This window comes from Triticum urartu, chromosome 1A (genome assembly GCF_056163025.1).
Source record: "Triticum urartu cultivar PI428250 chromosome 1A, HENAU_Tu73, whole genome shotgun sequence".
Lineage (NCBI taxonomy): Eukaryota > Viridiplantae > Streptophyta > Magnoliopsida > Poales > Poaceae > Triticum > Triticum urartu.
This window is the reverse complement of record NC_141873.1, coordinates 486,232,584-486,252,376: the sequence shown is the minus strand read 5'-3', so window position 1 is coordinate 486,252,376 and position 19,793 is coordinate 486,232,584. Positions and strand designations below refer to the sequence as shown.

At 43.6% G+C, this 19,793-nt stretch overlaps 2 protein-coding genes across 2 annotated transcripts; both read right to left on the bottom strand.

The window, feature by feature from the left end:
* Positions 1–678: 678 nt before the first annotated feature.
* Positions 679–4,637, bottom strand: LOC125521049 (GPN-loop GTPase 3). The gene is made up of 9 exons (XM_048686111.2): positions 4,310–4,637; positions 3,805–3,913; positions 3,648–3,729; positions 2,808–2,893; positions 2,419–2,522; positions 2,205–2,335; positions 2,023–2,116; positions 1,706–1,761; positions 679–1,056 (listed from the first exon to the last, which is right to left on the bottom strand). Exons 1-9 carry the CDS (start codon positions 4,352–4,354, stop codon positions 960–962), a joined length of 804 nt encoding a protein of 267 aa, XP_048542068.2. The 5' UTR covers positions 4,355–4,637; the 3' UTR covers positions 679–959.
* Positions 4,638–9,365: 4,728 nt separating this feature from the next.
* On the bottom strand, positions 9,366–14,016 carry LOC125521040 (GDA1/CD39 nucleoside phosphatase family protein). Its single transcript, XM_048686098.2, has 3 exons — positions 13,458–14,016; positions 10,785–12,774; positions 9,366–10,253 (listed from the first exon to the last, which is right to left on the bottom strand). Exons 2-3 carry the CDS (start codon positions 12,616–12,618, stop codon positions 9,967–9,969), a joined length of 2,121 nt encoding a protein of 706 aa, XP_048542055.1. The 5' UTR covers positions 12,619–12,774; positions 13,458–14,016; the 3' UTR covers positions 9,366–9,966.
* Between the last annotated feature and the right edge of the window lie 5,777 nt (positions 14,017–19,793).

Sequence of the window (19,793 nt, the reverse complement as noted above, 5' to 3'; positions counted from 1 at the left end):
AATTTTTCTGCATATTTACTTTGCTGGTTATACGTGTTGATTTAGTACATATTCTTGGAAATTTGGCACAAAAGAAGCAAAGAAACAAAGTGAAGTAGAAAAATCTGCCTGGTTTTCAGGCCGGTGATGGTGAGCTTTTTTTTTTAGCATCAGTACAGCCACAAGCGCTCATATACACGCGCATACACTCATCCCTATGAACACATATCATCTTAAGATTTACGAAGTCACCGTAGGCGCCTCGTCGTCGACGGGAACGTCTCCTCCCACTGAAAGCGCATCGCCGGAAATCCTGAAATAAATTCAGAAATAATGCGAGCACCAGGATTTGAACCCGGGTTGGGGATACCATTGTCCACCTAACCAACTCAACCACAGGGTGATGGTGAGCTTGTAAACTGGGATGTCGTATGCATGCATCAACGTAGGTGCACCGAAGACAGAGATCTAGCGTATGCTTTCCCTCTGTCCATTGAAACTTTAAAAGGCATTTTGCACGGCAAGACTTCATATGTGTAGGGGCAGCCATTGATTGCAATGCGATGCTAAACAAGGGACAACCTTGCAAGGAAGAGCTATACAATCTGACAGACTTTCCAAAACCTAGCGCCTCCAAAATATACTGACATTACGCTGACCAGAATTCACGGTGTTGTGTTCAGAAAGAAAGGAGCAGAATTGGTGCATTAGCGCATACACTATTTTAGGTAGGTATTACCGCTCATGTCTGATGCGGTTCAAGAGCTCCGGAAGAGGATGATGATTTGTTTACACAAGCAATTGCTAGTCAACCACACACATAAGAAGGTGACCCACACACTCTTGGCAGATGCATTCTGTCTTGTTTTTACGACCAACGATTGAAACAGATAAATAGCGCTTCTGCGGTGAATTCCTCGTCCCATGGACCCATTCTACATGATACTGACTAATTTGTTGCTTCTGCTCGATCAAAATGGTTAATCATCCTCCTCGGGAATGAAGTCCCTAACCTTCACATCGGCGTCTTCCCCGTACTGGATGCAGTTGTCGATGTTTGACAGCACATACTGAATGCTGCAAAAGCAAGGATGGTCAGGGATACGAAAAAACACAACCAGGTAGATAAATCTGCCATGGAAATTTTGTATCAGCATGGCAAATGGAAGTGCTACACTTCAACGTTGCTCAAGTGTTTTGTTTCACTGCAGCACTATACTTGAAATTTAACCACCTATAGCACATAAATTTCAACTCAACAATCATCTCAAGTGGAAATTTTATCCCAGTGCTCATTCCATAATTATTACTACTATTTTCCAGAAAGACCAGACAAATACTCACTCTGTAAAGAAATATAAGAGCGTTTAGATCACTAAAGTATAAGAGTGTTTAGATCACTACTTTAGTGATCTAAATGCTCTTATACTTCTTTACGGAGTGAGTATATGACAGCAAAAAAATGGAACAACAGCACAAAAGTAGAAGAGCAAATTGTAAGTGTGCTATTATACCACCACCCCACCAAAAATTTGAATCTGGCAAGGAGGGAATGTGTCTTCCAGCTAGATGTTAAAGTTGCATCCACAAGCGTACTAGTAGAAGTAGCATGTCTAAGGATCAGAAACTCAAGTGGCAATCGATCACTTGAGCAGAAAAGAAGGAATGCTTAGGGTGTAAAGAGGGGCTGAGATTTTAACTAAACTAAGAAAACAAACAGGAATACCTGCTCTCCTTCCTCAAATCAAGTGGTATGAAATTCACCATGTTGTAATCATCAACCTACATGATAGTAGTGCTGACATCAATATTGGAGGCAGAGACACAATATTAGAGTAAATTGCCTACCAAAACAGGATACAGAGCTTTCCTTAAGAAACAATTTTCATCAGAAACGTAACAGTTCAAAGCAAGAGATACACATCCGGCAATTATGAATTTATGAAATAACAAAAACATAGTTGACCACAATATATTGACAGTCATAGGGCTTCATAAAGCATGAGATTTTTTATTTAGTTTACAGGTTCATGGAAAGCATACCAGTTCAGCTAAAGCCTTGTTTAACTTGTGAAACCGAGGTGCCATCTGCCGATTCAGCTGTGACAGAAGAACCTGTGCCTCGGGGTTCAGATAACTAAAATAGAAAAACATCATCGGTAAAAAAAGGGCAACCTTAAAATGTTACAGCTAAGTATGGGAGAAAAAAATTAAAGAGAACATACTCTTCTACATCTTTTTTATTGGAAACCAGGTCCATCTTTGAAAGGATGTTGATATGAGGAAGCTCAAGTTGAATCATAGCAGAAAGAGAAGCCATGCAACCGCTAATGTATTTTGTGACATCACTGACAAACTGTACCAAGAAAAACAAACAGATATCAGTCTGGAGTGTGAGTTCAGTGTTGTCGTAAGGAAAACTATATTAATGATCCAAACCTGTGAATCCAAAAGGTACACAGCGCAAACAGTGAAATTTTTCCGTTTCAGATACTCAACAAAGTTGCGCAGAACTGGAACATGAGTGAAGAGTTCAATCTGGCCTGCGAAAGCAAGATGTGGAACCTTGGGTTAACACTGCTTTCATGTAATGTTAAGCAATCTAGGTATCTCAGGTATTTCATAGAATAAGACATGCTACAGAACCACATAAGAGATAGGTAAAGATGGCACCATGTACACAGTAGTGCATAACTTTTACATAAGAAGTAAAAGGAAATTCATTACGTTAGGCCCATGTAGGTGGTAAGAATAGTAGGTGACATGAAATAGTCCAACTAACTAACAAGATATAATTAGAGTATGCAAACATGCATTAAGAATATTACCTGGACAATCAAACACAAGATAGTCATCATCCAAGTAGTTCTCCAAGTGTTCATCCAACCAATCATCCAAATTGTCTTCAAGGTGCCTAAGGGTTTCTTAAGGAAATAACAACTGCCAGCATAAGATCCTAAAATGATACTCCCTCCGTTCACAAATATAAGATGTTCTAGCTTTTGTGAATCGGATGTATATAGACATGTTTTAGTGTGTTTGTTCACTCATTTCACTCCATAAGTAGTCCATACTGAAATATCCAAAACATCTTATATTTGTGAACGAAGGGAGTAGTTTTTATGCCAATAAAGAATATTCACATCCTCTTCAAATTGCATAAAATGAGTTCAGCCAGAATTACAAACAGAGCTCTTAACTCACTAATAAAATTCACAGCATGGCAATGTCATTCAATCCAAAGTGTGAAAGGCAGCATCCATGCAAATGACTTCAACAAATGGAGCAGCAAACTGAAACTATAACTTAGCGTCATGGTATCTACTATCCAGATAACAAATCATGCAGGTACAACAAAATTATTTGCTCCTGGAGCATCTACATGTAACTTTTGCTGGTGAAAACAAAACAGAAGGCGGTTCAATTCTAGATATAACAAAGTATATGCGCAAACACCACACAAAGATGTAATGAAGTATGATCTAGATGATGCACCCGTTTTAACTGCTGCGAAAGTAGATCTTCCAGACTAACGTGTAATAAATCTACTAGCATCCAGCAGTGAAATGTTCGATATGCCATAAGGGGTCCCTTCATAACCAAATAGCTTGGAAGACAAGTAGACAGCAATCAACAACAAATTAACATGCTTTCAAACAACAGGATACTCCATGCAATAGATGAGGCCGCCGTTTGGTCCCATCCCAAGCTCCTCCATGACATCATCCAGTGATATGAGCTCTCTAATATCTATAAAAATACCAAACAGAGGTGAGTAAGAGCCCTATGTAAAAGATGTGCACAACAGCATGCAAGTAATCTTACCAGTAGATACAGGATAGCTGAAGTGCTCTGCAGCTGGATCCAGGTTGACCATATGAATCCTCCTGCCCACCGTCTCGCAATGTTGATACAGACCAGAGCAGTAGGTCGACTGCATATGATCAACAACTGATAAGAAAACACTACGTATTTCTCAGCTTCTCTGTAACCATACTCTAACCTCCCGTGCAAGTGCGACCCACTCCAATCAGTCAAATTACTTGGAATATACATACAATATGTATATAGGTATAATCAAATAGCAGATGAGTACTGGTACATTACTTGGTCTGAAATCACGTCTAAACAGGGACCAAACCACATCAAGCATGGCACAAACTTGGTATTAGAACAAAGCAGGAGTGCAACCATGCAAAATAAGCAGCGGCAGAAGCAGAATCCTAGTTGGCCAGAGCGACGAACCAATCCGTCCCCAATCAAATTAAAGCTGGAGATTGAGTTAAGCACGGAGCGAAAGAGGGAGCGGGCGGGAATCGGAGACAATCACCTTGCCGCTGCCGGCGGGGCCGATGACGAGCTGCGCGAAACCCATGGTCGGCGTTGGGCTGCCGAAGGACTGGGGAGGAGGGGCGGGGTAGGGTTTACAGAGGGGGCTGCTTGGGGCGGGAGGAGAAAGAGAGGACTAGAGGACTGAGGAAACGGCGGCGACGACGTAGGCAGGGGAGAGGGGGCGGCGGGGAGTACGGTCGGGGACCCGCGACGGGCGACGGCCGTCGAGGTGAGTAGCGGGCTGTCGGCGGCAGGTGAGGGCGGACCGCGGCGTGAGTGGCGGCGGTGACGGCGTGAAGGGAGGGGCGATTCTGGCGCTGACCGCTCACATAGCGGCATATAGCCGCCTCAACGGTACACTTTAGTGGCCCGGCCCACTAACTCAAATTTATTTATATTTCTTAAATTATAAAAATCGAATTCATAAACAAAACTTAAAAAATTTATAATTCGGTTTATGATAATATAAAGGTCACATATACGCAAATAATGTCCGTGAAACTGAAGATAAATGTTCATGTATTTAAAAAATTACTCCCTTAGTTCCTAAATATAAGTCTTTTTAAAGATTCAAATGCGGACTACAAACGGAGCAAAATGAGTGAATCTACACTTCTAGAAAGACTTGTATTTAAGAATGGAGGGAATATTTATGAAGCTGAATATAAGTGTTCATATATTTAAAAAATGTAAATATCATACTTAAGAAATGTTCCCGCATACAAAAACAAATATTCACATTTTGAAACCCAAATCATACAATTTGGAATGTTTTTTATTTCTGTGAGAATATATGTTAATGTAATTTAAAAGTCATTCGTGTATTTTCTAACAAGAATATACAAGACATAAAGTAAAAAAATCAGCTTGCTAAAACATCTTATATTATGGCACAGAGGGAGTATAACATAACTTCGTGAGCAAGCGAGCACATATGAGCACAGGTTTGTCCAATATATCAAATATAATTGATCGCTCGTGTGGGCCTTCCCCACGGCCCATGACTTGAGCGCACATGAGCACAGGATCACAGGTTGTCAAGAGCAACTAATCAACGAGTACTCCTTCGGAAGGCCCCCAAGGGTCACATTGGATGGGCTAGGAGAGCACCATTTAGCATTTTTCCCGCGAGAGATATGAATTTACTTTTCATGGAGACACGGATTTGCTTCTGCCAATCGTGACTCTCGGAAACCTTCCGCGAGAGGTACGGATTTACTTCTTGTGGAGGCACAGGTTTGTTTAGGCACAGTCGTGTTGGAAATATGCCCTAGAGGCAATAATAAAATGGTTATTATTATATTTCCTTGTTCATGATAATTGTCTATTGTTCATAATAATTGTCTATTGTTCATGCTATAGTTGTGTTATCCGGAAATCGTAATACATGTGTGAATGCATAGACCACAACATGTCCCTAGTGAGCCTCTAGTTGACTAGCTCGTTGATCAATAGATGGTTACGGTTTCCTGACCATGGACATTGGATGTCATTGATAGCGGGATCACATCATTAGGAGAATGATGTGATGGACAAGACCCAACCCTAAGCATATCACAAGATCGTGTAGTTCGTCTACTAAAGCTTTTTTAATGTCAAGTATCATTTCCTTAGACCATGAGATTGTGCAACTCCCGGATATCGTAGGGATGCTTTGGGTGTGCCAAATGTCACAACGTAACTGGGTGGCTATAAAGGTGCACTACGGGTATCTCCGAAAGTGTCTGTTGGGTTGGTACGAATCGAGACTGGGATTTGTCGCTCCGTATGACGAAGAGGTATCTCTGGGCCCACTCGGTAGGACATCATCATAATGAGCTCAATGTGATCAAGGAGTTGATCACGGGATGATGTGTTACGGATCAAGAAAAAGAGACTTGCCGGTAACGAGATTGAATAGGAATACCGACGATCGAATCTCGGGCAAGTATCATACAGGTAGACAAAGGGAATTGTATACTGGATTGATTGAATCCTCGACATCGTGGTTCATCCGATAAGATCATCGTGGAACATGTAGGAGCCAACATGGGTATCCAGATCCCGTTGTTGGTTATTGACCAGAGAGATGTCTCGGTCATGTCTGCATGCCTCCCGAACCCGTAGGGTCACACACTTAAGGTTCGATGATGCTAAGGTTATAGGGAAAGTTTGTACGTGGTTACCGAATGTTGTTCGGAGTCCCGGATGAGATCCCGGACGTCACGAGGAGTTCCGAAATGGTCCGGAGGTAAAGAATAATATATAGGAAGTGAGGTTTTGACCACCGAAAGTGTTTCGGGCATCACCGGTAATGTACCGGGACCACCGGACGGTTCCGGGGGTCCGCCGGGAGGGGCCATCAGCCCCGGAGGCTTGCATGGGCCAAGAGTGGGAAGGGACCAGCCCCTGAGTGGGCTGGTGCGCCTCCCACTAGGGCCCAAGGTGCATCTAGGAGGGGAAAGGGGGAAACCCTAGGCGTAGATGGGCCTAAGGCCCACCCTAGGGCGCGCCCCCTCTCTTCCCCTCTTGGCCGCCCCCCTAGGTGTGGGAACCCTAGAGGGGGCGCACCCTCCTCCGCTCCTTCTATAAATAGTGAGGGTTTTGGGGCTGCCAAAGACACGAGTCTCTCTCTCTCTCTCTCTCTCGGCGCAACCCTACCTCTCCACATCCTCGTTCTCCGTGGTGCTTGGCGAAGCCCTGCTGGAAACCACGCAGCTCCACCACCACCACGCCATCGTGCTGCTGCTGGAGTTGTCTTCCCCAACCTCTCCCTCCTCCTTGCTGGATCAAGGCGCGAGAGACATCACCGGATTGCACGTGTGTTGAACGCGGAGGCGCCGTTGTTCGGCGCTTAGATCGGAATCGACCGTAATCTGAATCGCTGCGTGTACGACTCCTCCAACCGCGTTCTTGCAACGCTTTCGCATCGCGACCTTCAAGGGTATGAAGATGCACCCCCTCTCTCGTTGCTAGTCTCTTCATAGATTGATCTTGGTGATGCGTAGAAAATTTTTAATTTCTGCAACGATCCCCAACAAGTCGTGCTTCTCGAAAAAGAAAAAATACTTGTTCTCTTTTTTTTTCCTTCTGTGAGAGACACGATTTACTTCTAATGGAGGCACGTTTGCTTCCGCGAGAGGCAGAGTCGTACCTCTTCAGAAAGGAAAGAAATATGCTCCGATTCAGAGTTTTCGTCTGATTTTTTTATGAAAGAAAGTTCATCGAAACCGATCAATATGAGATCTAGTTTTGAAAATCTCAATGTAAAGAATCCAACGACGAACGGTCTAAAAGATAAAACATTTTGAATAATCTAATCTACGAAAACAGAAAAAACTCTTAGATTGCGACAACTGACACGCATGCAGTGTGTCACTTATCGCAACCTTAAAAGATGAGAATAATCTTTACAAAGAGTACTCAGTGATTTTGCAGGTTATCGTGTGCGCCTTTCCCTATGACCTGGTTGGTCAACGATTGTATCCCAAGTGAGCACAGGGAAATGTTGTGTTTCCTGGGACGTGTATACATCTGATATGAAAAAAAAGTAATAACTAAAATGGTCTAAAAAGTTTAAAAGAAAATAGAATAAACTTGAATTTTTTTGCATTAGTAGATATTCAGGAATAAAAGAACAGTGTTGACTTCGTGAAAAAAGTTGCTAGTATTACAGGTCACTATTCATATTATTTTGGCCGAAAATTTTGTTTTCTAAAAGAAGTCAGCAGGGTTTTTTTTTCCTTTTGTGGAATTTTTTTTACAAGTCCAATGAAAGGTTAAGTTTATTTCAAAAATATTTTCAGAATTTTAACCATTTATTTAATTACTATTCTTTTATATATGGTGTCTTTACAGCCATAGACCAAGCATTCCTGTCCATGAGCGCAGGTTGTTCTACGTGTGCAACTGGTTGTACTAGTTTTTCCTAAAACCCCTAAAAAAGTACTAGTTTAAAAATGAAAAACCAAGTGGATGTACTAGTACGTTTTTTTTAGGGGTGCAAGTGGATGTTCTAGTACTCTCTCCGTCCGAAAAAGCTTATTTTCTCAAATGGATGTATCTAGCATCAAGTTAGTGCTAGATACATCCATTTGAGGAACAAGCTTGAGACAAGCTTTTCCGGATAAGGAATACATGTGTATGTTTTTCTCCATTGTGGTTTTTGCATTCCGTTTATTATTAGCATTCAACATCCATTTGAAAATTGTTTAATCGCTGTCTTCAAAAAACATGTTCCTTACCATTCAAAAATATATACATTACATTCAAAAATGTTTGCATAAATCCAAAAAATGTTTCGTACCATTCAAAAATTGTACATGATATTTTAAAGAAATATTCTTGTGTTTCAAAAAATGTTTGTGAAATTTTTAAAAAACATATTTATACAATGTACAACAATGTTCTCGGCCATTAAAAAATTTAATGTATATTTGAAAAATGTTTAACATGTATTTAAAAAAAATGTATATTTGTGTATTGAAATTTTTTCAACGTGTATCAAGATAAAGTTTCACATGTACTAAAAATGTACAATGTGTATTGAAAAAAAGGTAGACATGTGTTGAAAAAAAAACTCAAAGAAAACCGAAAAAATGTGTGGGATCCATAAAAAGAGTCGGGTTTACGGGAACTGTTAGAGGCCTTTTTTGTCCCAACTTACCTTAACCGGTAGTCTTTTTAATGATTTAAGGATACGGGATCTATTGGAGTTGCTCTAAGCCTTTCAGAAAAGGAAACTTCCATGTATCATAAATCAGATGCAGATCTCAGGAGAAATTTATGTTATACCGCATCCAAGTTGAAGGTACTGATCCTTTCGACTTGTATAATATATGCACCGTGGTAAATACAGGACAAGTTGCACGGTTGCACCGACGATGCTAATGTTCTATTTGAATTTGTATAAGATGCACAGTGTTATTTGAGCATGCAAAGAGGGGGGAAATTGCACCGATGAAAAGCTTGTAGACAAACAGAAGAAATAAGTTGTGCAGATGAACTTGTGACCGAAACAGATTCATACGGAGGATCTAAATAAGGGCAAACGAATTACTGATCGATAGTCTCAATTTCCATCTAAATAAGGGCAATCAAATTACTGATCGATGATCTCAATTTCCATTTGACATCCAAGATTGCGTACCAAATGGTGTTACAAGGAAAGAAGAGAAGGCTGACAAGATGATACATCAATGATAGTGCGCAAGAACATAGCTATCTTTATTATGTGTAGTAAAACTAAAATAATACTGTAATAATTAAGAACCTTTGAAGAGTATATGAGTCCCAGATGGTTGCAGCAATATCATGATCTGATAGCCTTGGATGTTTGTGGCCAAAGAACTGAGCTGGTGACCTTGCAGGCCATGGCCAATCGCATCGGCGAACCATGTAACATTTCTTCTGGTACAACACCCAGCTGCTTGCAAGACCATCTTTCTTTATGGCATGATTCTATTGCATTGTAGGGGATGGATGTATCATGTCCATGAGGCACCAAGTCATATACTTTAAATTTTGTGAATCCTAAACCTTTGAATTGTCAGTGTGCCGACAAAATTGCCTTCTGGCTAGACAAGAAGAAATCAAGCAGTCTGGAGCTATTATTTACATGGAGTCTGTTATGGCATGGGATCACATACTAGTCATGCCATCCTGAAATGTAATGCTCTACACCTTTGGAATATGAAGATCAGCTAATGAAGACGTGAGATCTTCTCTCGATTGGGATCTCCGGCTCTGAAGTGTTGTCTGACCTCTGGTAGGGTTCCGCAATCCACTAGAAAACTGCATCTGACCCAAGCTCCCAACTGAATAGCTATGATATACACCCAACGATTGCCTGGAAGATTCCATAAGCTGGACGCTGCTGCCTCCTAATCCATGAGTCATGCTGAATGGATGGGGCTCTGACCCAGCGACAGTAGGGCTCAATGGTGTCTTTGTTCTCCCATCACCTGTGCAGAGAGGAAGGCAAGGTGAAGCAAACACAGAAGTTTGATATCTTAAGAATGATGAAAGTGTAACAATCAAATAAAACTTGCAAGATTGTTTGACTACATGTGATACAGCAAATATCTTCACATTCTCCAACAAGGTTACTGATTTTGATAGAACAGCATTACAAAATTAGAGTGCTGTAATGGGTAGAATGACTCACTGAAGTCTCATCACAAAAATTTAGTCAAATATAGCAAGAACTCATTAAATGGAGTACAGTGAAACAATAAAAAGCATAGGTGTTCCAACATGCAACATTTCTATGTGATGCTGCTTCTTAGAAGCACTCAGTAGTAGGTTAAGTGGTGTAACAAATTTGACATTCAAAATAAAGCAGGATAATAAATTAAATAGCTTGGAAGTCCTAAAAATGGTAAATAATGGTCAATAGAAATGTGAGTAAAACAACACTAGCATTGCAGCATTTACACGATAGAGGACTAAACACAAGATGAAAGCTCGATACAAAGACAAATTTAAGCACATACCTGAATTAATATGTCTCCATAAATGAAATCTGAAAGGCGATCCCATACCAAGCGCAGAACTGCCTCCGCTGTTCGGCCTAAAAAGCGGCAAATAGGATTTGCGGAATGACCTTGGGATGGAATTGCTAACGCACAATATTGCACATATGACCAACACGATTGAAATCAGAAACAATACAATAAGAATATTTGGGTTTATCTCCCGGTGCAGTAAAATGTATCCTTGAATATCCATCCTTGACAGTGCCTGCCCAGCCTCTAGCAAAGCAACACCAAGAGTCCAAGTGATACTGCCTGAACCAATTATCACTTGGTTATCTTTGATCTGCAGTCCCTCTCTCAGAAGTGATGTAATATAAGGAGCCCTGAAGCAATACTGCTCTATGAAAGGCTGCGGTGGAACACTACTCCTTGCAACATCCCATGGTTTTTCACAAAACTCCTGACCTCTTTTTAGAACGTCTACAAGAGTAGCATCAGGAGTCAAATTGAAAAATTTGAAGACCACATAGAAACCAGACATTGCATAAAACTGCCCATGTGGTTGCGGAAAGGTACTGGCAAGGGCACAAGGTTGCTGGTTGCAATCAAGTCCAGAACTTGAATTGGACCACTCTGAAAGATTCACTGTTACTTTTGCAAGATCACTACATTCTTTCCACTGAGGTGCCCCAATCAGTTCAACAGCTGTCCCCTGCTTCTCTTTTCCTGTTGTCTTCGCTGAAACACTGGGACTTCCATCTTGTTTGAGTGGCTGGCAGTAAGAACAAACATAATCTTCCCTGTATCCAGTTTGTAGACAAGGATGTTTGACCTGAACTTTGCCATTACCAGCTGTTCCTCCCAGCATCTTCACCAGATGTGCCACAGATTTGTCAAATGCATCATTTAATCCATAACCAGAAAGAGAATAAGCACTAAGTTGATGATTGACAGAACCAATAGTCAGACCAACGCCTGTGTCACCTTGGACGACTTTGTCAGTCTCAAATGTCACCTGTAATGATGATCCGCCTAAATCAAGTGAACCATAAGTCATTTCAGAAGCAGAAGATGAGGTGCCAAGCATGTTCAGGTGGTGGTTAAGAGCTACCCATCCATAATAAGCTTCTTCCATGCCAGTGATTATCTTAACTCTGTCTCTACTACAAGAAAATGATGAATTCTTCAGAACATCCCAAGCCTTATCCATAAGCCACTCTGAATCTGCAGTGGGTAGCTTGCGGACACCAGCTGTGGCATATAGAAAAACAGGAGTGTGCTTGTGTGCGCGTCTTGGGATCTGCCGCTCAGCCATTTGAAGGAGGGGCTCTATTGCCTTCTTCATACCAGCTTCATTGTGAACAAGCTTGCTCAACCCAGGTTCAGTTTCCATTCGTTGATAGGCACGCCCAACTAATTTACCAGATTTTTTCTTAGGAGCATTTCCTAAAGGTTTCAAAGCAATAGGAAATGAATTTCCATCATTATGATTGATGGACCACTCGTAAACATACACTCTTGTACCAGTGCTGCCACAATCAAGAATCACATAGTATTCAGAGCTACCTTCTGAGAGAAAGACATGGAAATATCTCAAAGAAGCGTATATGAAGCACAGCAATAGGATCAGACCAACAGCCCAACCAACTGTTCTCATCCATTTCTTTCGATTTGTTGGTGACGATGGGGGCGTTCTCTCTTTGGAAAAGCTTGCTACAGGACCTTCTCTTTGAAGTGTGCGGACAGGCTTCGCACGCCCTGAGCTCAGATCACCACCAATGCTAGAGCCCCTTTCTAAAGTTTCAATTCTGGAGAAAGTTGGCAAATCTTGAAGAGAAGAAGAAAGCCGCATAGCTGCTTCTTTTGTAGTTGAGGTGGAAACTATTTAAAGATCACTGACAATGAGCGATAAGAAGTGACGTGGGCAAACAGAAGCATGAGTCATAAGTGGGCAGCATAATTAGCCAGACAGTAAATTAATCCAACACCACCTTCGCACAGCCTCTGCCTGCAACAAATTCTGTATGTTAGATAGAAAAATACTAACACGCCGACATCGAATAGATAACACTATAACTTGAAGAACCTACACGCTGGACATTCAGAAATCAGTAAACAACATTCGCATGCTCAGTACAGTGCAAAGCAAAAGACTAGCGGCTAGGATAATATTATGCTAACTGAGAGATGACACTCTGGAGTACCTTGGATCAATATCGGTACTCTGAAAAATGCGTCTACTGATCAATGGACAACAGTACAGCTCCCTATATGCTACAGAAAGTAGTAATACCAACAAAACTGACACTCAGTTGTGTCGCCCAATCACAACCTAGAACACACAGCGATATCTGACTTTGGCAAAGACTAATCTGCAATCATGGAACCACAGCCAAGACGCCGACTTTCCATTGACTCGGGCCGGCACTCAGGTATCACAACCACCAAGCCACCAACAAATGGCAGGCTTAACCAGGGGGCACAGGGGTTCAGCTGAACCTCCAATTGGATCGACGCAAACAGACCTCTACAAGTAGCATTAGCTCAGGGAACCTCGTGTAGCCCTATGTGACGGGTCCAACTGCGATCGATTTGGAGAAGAAAGATCTGTTTTGGATACTTACTGAATAAAGGAAAAGACTCCAAAGCCTATACGAGACAAAAACCAAAGCGGAGATATGGCTTCCTTACCAGCGACGGGAACCGCGCCCGGACGGGACGGATCTTATCCGCTCCACGCCAGTCCAGCACCAGCGGAGCGGAGGGGGATCGGAGACTGGACTGGCGCGCGGGGCGACGGATTCGGGGATCGAGGCGGACAGGGAACGGAGAGAAGGACGGACGCCGGTAAGATCTGGGACGGAAAAGCGGGCCGCGGCCGGATCGGGCGCGGCGGCGGGGAGTAGGGCGATCCGGTCCTCCCGGGGCGAGCGAGCGAGCTAGCTGCTTCGGCGGCTGGCGGCCGGCGGCCTGTACCGGCGGAGGCGGCCGCAGCGGCGGGTTCGGTGGCAACGCGGGGGCGGGAGAGCGGCGGCGGAGGGGGGCGGTGCGGTGGAGCCGACGCAAAGGCGGGTGAGGGATAGTGGCTCACTGGCTGCGTGCGGCCCGCAACCCGCGTGCGTGCGCGACGGCGCTGCGTCGGGGCGGAGTGGGCGGACGGAATGGGAACCCAACGAGGAGAGACGAGCTTGACCTGGACCAAACCAAACCTGGCTAGCATCACCGACCCACGATGTCTTGCCGATGAACGGACGACGTGACGAGAGAGGTGCGGCCGGCTCCCCCAATCCCAAGGCCCCAAGCCCCAACAAACAACCTGTCAAATTCTTAAAAAAAAAACTGTCAAACAAAAATCCTCCAGCGAACGAAGCTAAAAAAACAAAGCATACAACGTCATCACCAGGATACGTCGTGAGGATAGATCGAAACACCAGAAGAGAATTCACCAGCTGTCGAGATATAGAGCCAACGTCCTTTAGAACGAAACAGCAACACAATAATCCTGACGTTGGCATCACTGATCTTGGTCATGAAGGCATCCCGGGGTGAGAATGGAGCCACGGGGTTTCTATTATCTACGGCACCGTCCCCCTCAACACATCAACGCCAAGAAGACACAAATGTAATATGAAGGAAACTAAGAAATGTACTCTAATGTCAACTCGTGCTTCCTCTCACTTCCTAGTGCTAAAGAGATCACCAGTGGACAATGCAGAAAACCAAGTTGAACACAATAGGGTGCCAAACTCGGTTCAAACGGTATTACCTCCTCCACACCGACGCCCAAAGAGAAGTGTGTGCTTATAACAGTTGCTTCCCCGAGGCTTTAACACTGGTCTATTACCAACAAAACATTATCGACCATTGTAAATAGTTATCAATGTTACAACTTTTGGGCGACATTGGTAATTGCTGGGTGGATGCTTCATGGCCAGTCATAAAGGATGAGAGAATGGCTCTCCTCCCTCTCTCCCTCCCTCCCCTCTCTCCCACCTCCTCTCCACCAACAATGGCAATTTCTAATATAATCAACCATGGAAAGCTTACTGCATTGGGACTTTGCTCTGGGCCTAGCCCTTGCAGATCACGTGAGAAGAAAATTTGGGTCCACAGTTCATTTCTCCCCCTCAAGAGACACCAAAGAGTTCTTTTTGGTTGTTTCTTTCTCCTCGGCTGCATTCCCCGTCTCTGTGGAATCAGTGGGTATTGCTTTGCAATGTTGTCTTGGTGGGATCTCTTCTGTTTTCAAGGTGGCTCCGATCACCTCACGTTCTTTTCGCTTCTCGGTTGCAAGTAACATAGTGGGGCATTTTGTCTATGGGCTCAAAGATCGTATTTGGCTAGATTTCGTGTGCCACTTTCATCTATTCAATGGATGTTTTGCTAGAGCTCATTCTCTTGATCAACATTGGCATGCTGATACGGAGTTGGTTGATATTGCGGATCGAAGAACAATAGCTCTCAAATCCTCACTTAAGTTTCTGGCCCCAAAGGAAAAGTTGGACCAATCTTCATCAAGAGTACTTAGCAAATTTGGGCTTATTAAGTTGGATAATTGGAATTTTTCAAACAAGAATGCCCATGAAGCTTCATCGTCATTGGATCCGAGGCAGCATTTCCATATTCAATTTGGTTCTTTTCCTTCGGTCCAAAATTCGGGCGTGGTTTCGGCTCAGGGCACTAATCGCAATGCGTTAATGCACCATTATTTGGCATAGGCTCAATTTGAGGATAATCAAGTCATTGAATGCCTTGCTTTGGGCGAGTTTAAATGCCCTTTGAATTTGCCTTATGCCCCGCTCCCACTTTTGTTTTTTGAATTCGGCATTCAAATATGCCCCTCCTCATGATATTGGGCCACCTATGCTCAAGGCACAACATAAGGCGGATTTAGCTCAAGCACGTTACTCGCAGCAGGATATTGAAAATCTTGCCACTAATTGGGCTGCCTTATGCTCCAAATGTCTTCAATGGGGGCACACCCGGATCAATTGCGAGGCAAGGCTCATTTGCATTAACTGCTCCGGTCCTGATCACAAAGCAATTAATTGCCCCAAACGTATCATTGCTTCTCATATTAATGGGCAAGTTCCATCAATTTGCAATCCCTTGATCAATCCTACCGGATCTTCTGGAGCACCCTTTTCTGATCATAATCCGGCCCGTCCATCCGCTGTGCTGCCTGTGGCTTCTACAGCCACGTGGTAAGGGCTTGCAGAAAGCTGAAATTTCAAAAGAGGTGGAGGTGGGTAGTCAAAGATTCACAGACGCCCCCCTCACGCTACGCCTTCCACCTCTAAAACCCAAAAGCCCTCGCTCAGCCCTATCTCGTCAACACTGCAATCACTCCATCCCCACCCCCCTCATCGACCATGGCCAACTACCCCCTGAATCCCGTCCCCTTCCTCCCGCTGGGGTTCGCCGTCGAGCCCGGCCCGACGGATCGACTTGTGCGCATTGGCATGGTGGTTGGCCCCATTGCTCCACTCAACCACGACTATCTGGCTATCGCAAAATCCAGCCACTATGTGCCTCTGCATCGCAGAGCCATCATCCGCAACCAGATCGTTGCGGCGCTTCATGAGCTGCAGCTGTTCACCACAGAGGTCAGTGATCACTGCTATCTCTTGAGCATGTGTTGGTTTTCCCTTGAAGAGGAAAGGGTGATACAGCAAAGTAGCGTAAGTATTTCCCTCAGTTTTTGAGAACCAAGGTATCGATCCAGTAGGAGACTACACGCAAGTCCCTCATACCTGCACAAACAAATAAGAACCTTGCAACCAATGCGATAAAGGGGTTGTCAATCCCTTCACAGCCACTTGCAAAAGGGGGATCTGATAAAGATAATAAGATAAATATTGTTGGTATTTTTGTTGTATAGATTGGAAAATAAAGATTGCAAAATAAAAGGCGGCAGAAATAGAAAGTAGATAGGAAAATAATATGATGGAATATAGACCCGGGGGCCATAGGTTTCACTAGTGGCTTCTCTCAAGATAGCAAATTCTACGATGGGTGAACAAACTACTGTCGAGCAATTGATAGAAAAGTGCATAGTTATGAGAATATCTAGGCATGATCATGTATATAGGCATCACGTCCGCGACAAGTAGACCAAAACGATTCTGCATCTACTACCATTACTCCACACATCGACCGCTATCCAGCATGCATCTAGAGTATTAAGTTCATAAGAACAGAGTAACGCATTAGGCACGATGACATGATGTAGATGGATAAACTCAGGTAATATGATATAAATGAAGGAAATATGCCCTAGAGGCAATAATAAAGTTATTATTTATTTCCTTATTTCATGATAAATGTTTATTATTCATGCTAGAATTGTATTAACCGGAAACATAATACATGTGTGAATACATAGACAAACAAAATGTCACTAGTATGCCTCTACTTGACTAGCTCGTTAATCGAAGATGGTTATGTTTCCTAACCATGAACAAAAGAGTTGTTATTTGATTAACGGGATCACATCATTAGAAGAATGATGTGATTGACATGACCCATTCCATTAGCTTAGCACCCGATCGTTTAGTATGTTGCTATTGCTTTCTTCATGACTTATACATGTTCCTATGACTATGAGATTATGCAACTCCCATTTGCCGGAGGAACACTTTGTGTGCTACCAAACGTCACAACGTAAATGGGTGATTATAAAGGAGCTCTACAGGTGTCTCCAAAGGTACATGTTGGGTTGGCGTATTTCGAGATTAGGATTTGTCACTCCGATTGTCGGAGAGGTATCTCTGGGCCCTCTCGGTAATGCACATCACATAAGCCTTGCAAGCATTGCAACTAATGAGTTAGTTGTGAGATGATGTATTACGGAACGAGTAAAGAGACTTGCCGGTAACGAGATTGAACTAGGTATTAAGATACCGACGATCGAATCTCGGGCAAGTAACATACCGATGACAAAGGGAACACCGTATGTTGTTATGCGGTCTGACCGATAAAGATCTTCATAGAATATGTGGGAGCCAATATGAGCATCCAGGTTCCGCTATTGGTTATTGACCGGAGATATGTCTCGGTCATGTCTACATTGTTCTCGAACCCATAGGGTCCGCACGCTTAAGGTTTCGATGATAGTTATATTATGAATTTATAAGTTTTGATGTACCGAAGGAGTTCGGAGTCCCGGATGAGATCAGGGACATGACGAGGAGTCTCGAAATGGTCGAGACGTAAAGATCGATATATTGGACGACTATATTCGGACATCGGAAAGGTTCCGAGTGATTCGGGTATTTTCGGAGGTACCGGGGAGTTATGGGAATACGAGGAAGAAGCAATGGGCCTTAATGGGCCTTAGTGGGAAGGACCAGGAGGTGGCGCGCGCCCCTCCCAAGCCCAGTCCGAATTGGACAAGGGGTTTGGGGCGCGGCCCCTCTCTCCCTTCCTTCCCCTCTTCCCCCCTTTCCCCCCTTCTCCTAGTTGGACTAGGAAAGGAGGAAGTAGGAATCCTACTCCCCTGGCGCGCCCCTCCTAGGGCCGGCCTCCTCCCCCCTTGCTCCTTTATATACGGGGGCAGGGGGCACCTCTAGACACAACAATTGATCCTTGAGATCTATTAGCCGTGTGCGGTGCCCTCCTCCACCATAATCCTCGATAATATTGTAGCGGTGCTTAGGCGAAGCCCTGCGACGGTAGAACATCAAGATCGTCACCACGCCGTCGTGCTGACAGAACTCTTCCCCGACACTTTGCTGGATCGGAGTCCGGGAATCGTCATCGAGCTGAACGTGTGCTAGAACTCGGAGGTGCCGTAGTTTCGGTGCTTGATCGGTCGGGCCGTGAAGACGTACGACTACATCAACCGCGTTGTCATAACGCTTCCGCTGTTGGTCTACGAGGGTACGTAGATTACACTCTCCCCTCTTGTTGCTATGCATCACCATGATCTTGCGTGTGCGTAGGATTTTTTTTGAAATTACTACGTTCCCCAACAGTGGCATCAGAGCCTAGGTTTTATGCGTTGATGTTGTGCACGAGTAGAACACAAGTGAGTTGTGGGCGATATAAGTCATACTGCTTACCAGCATGTCATACTTTGGTTCAGCGGTATTGTTGGATGAAGCGGCCCAGACCGACATTACGCGTACGCTTACGCGAGACTGGTTCTACCGACGTGCTTTGCACACAGGTGGCTGGCGGGTGTCAGTTTCTCCAACTTTAGTTGAACCGAGTGTGGCTACGCCCGGTCCTTGCGAAGGTTAAAACAGCACCAACTTGACAAACTATCGTTGTGGTTTTGATGCGTAGGTAAGAACGGTTCTTGCTAAGCCCGTAGCAGCCACGTAAAACTTGCAACAACAAAGTAGAGGACGTCTAACTTGTTTTTGCAGGGCATGTTGTGATGTGATATGGTCAAGATGTGATGAGATATAAGTTGTTGTATGAGATAATCATGTTTTGTTGAAGTTATCGGCAACTGGCAAAAGCCTTATGGTTGTCTCTCCATTGCATAAGATGCAAGCGCCAAATAATTGCTTTACTTTATCGCTATGCGATAGCAATAGTTGCAAGAGCAGTAGTTGGCGAGACGACCATGTGACGACACATTGATATAGATCAAGATGATGGAGATCATGGTGTCATGCCGGTGACGATGGAAATCATGACGATACTTTGGAGATAGAGATCAAAGGCGCAAGATGATCATGGCCATATCATGTCACATATTTTGATTGCATATGATGTTTATCTTTTATACATCTTATTTTGCTTAGTTCGATAGTAGCTTTATAAGATGACCTCTCACTAAATTTCAAGGTATAAGTGTTCTCCTTGAGTATGCACCGTTGCGAAAGTTCTTCGTGCTGAGACACCACGTGATGATCGGGTGTGATAGGCTCTATGTTCAAATACAACGGGTGCAAAACAGTTGCACACGTGGAATACTCAGGTTAAACTTGACGAGCCTAGCATATAACAGATATGGCCTCGGAACACGGAGACCGAAAGGTCGAGCGTGAATCATATAGTAGATATGATCAACAT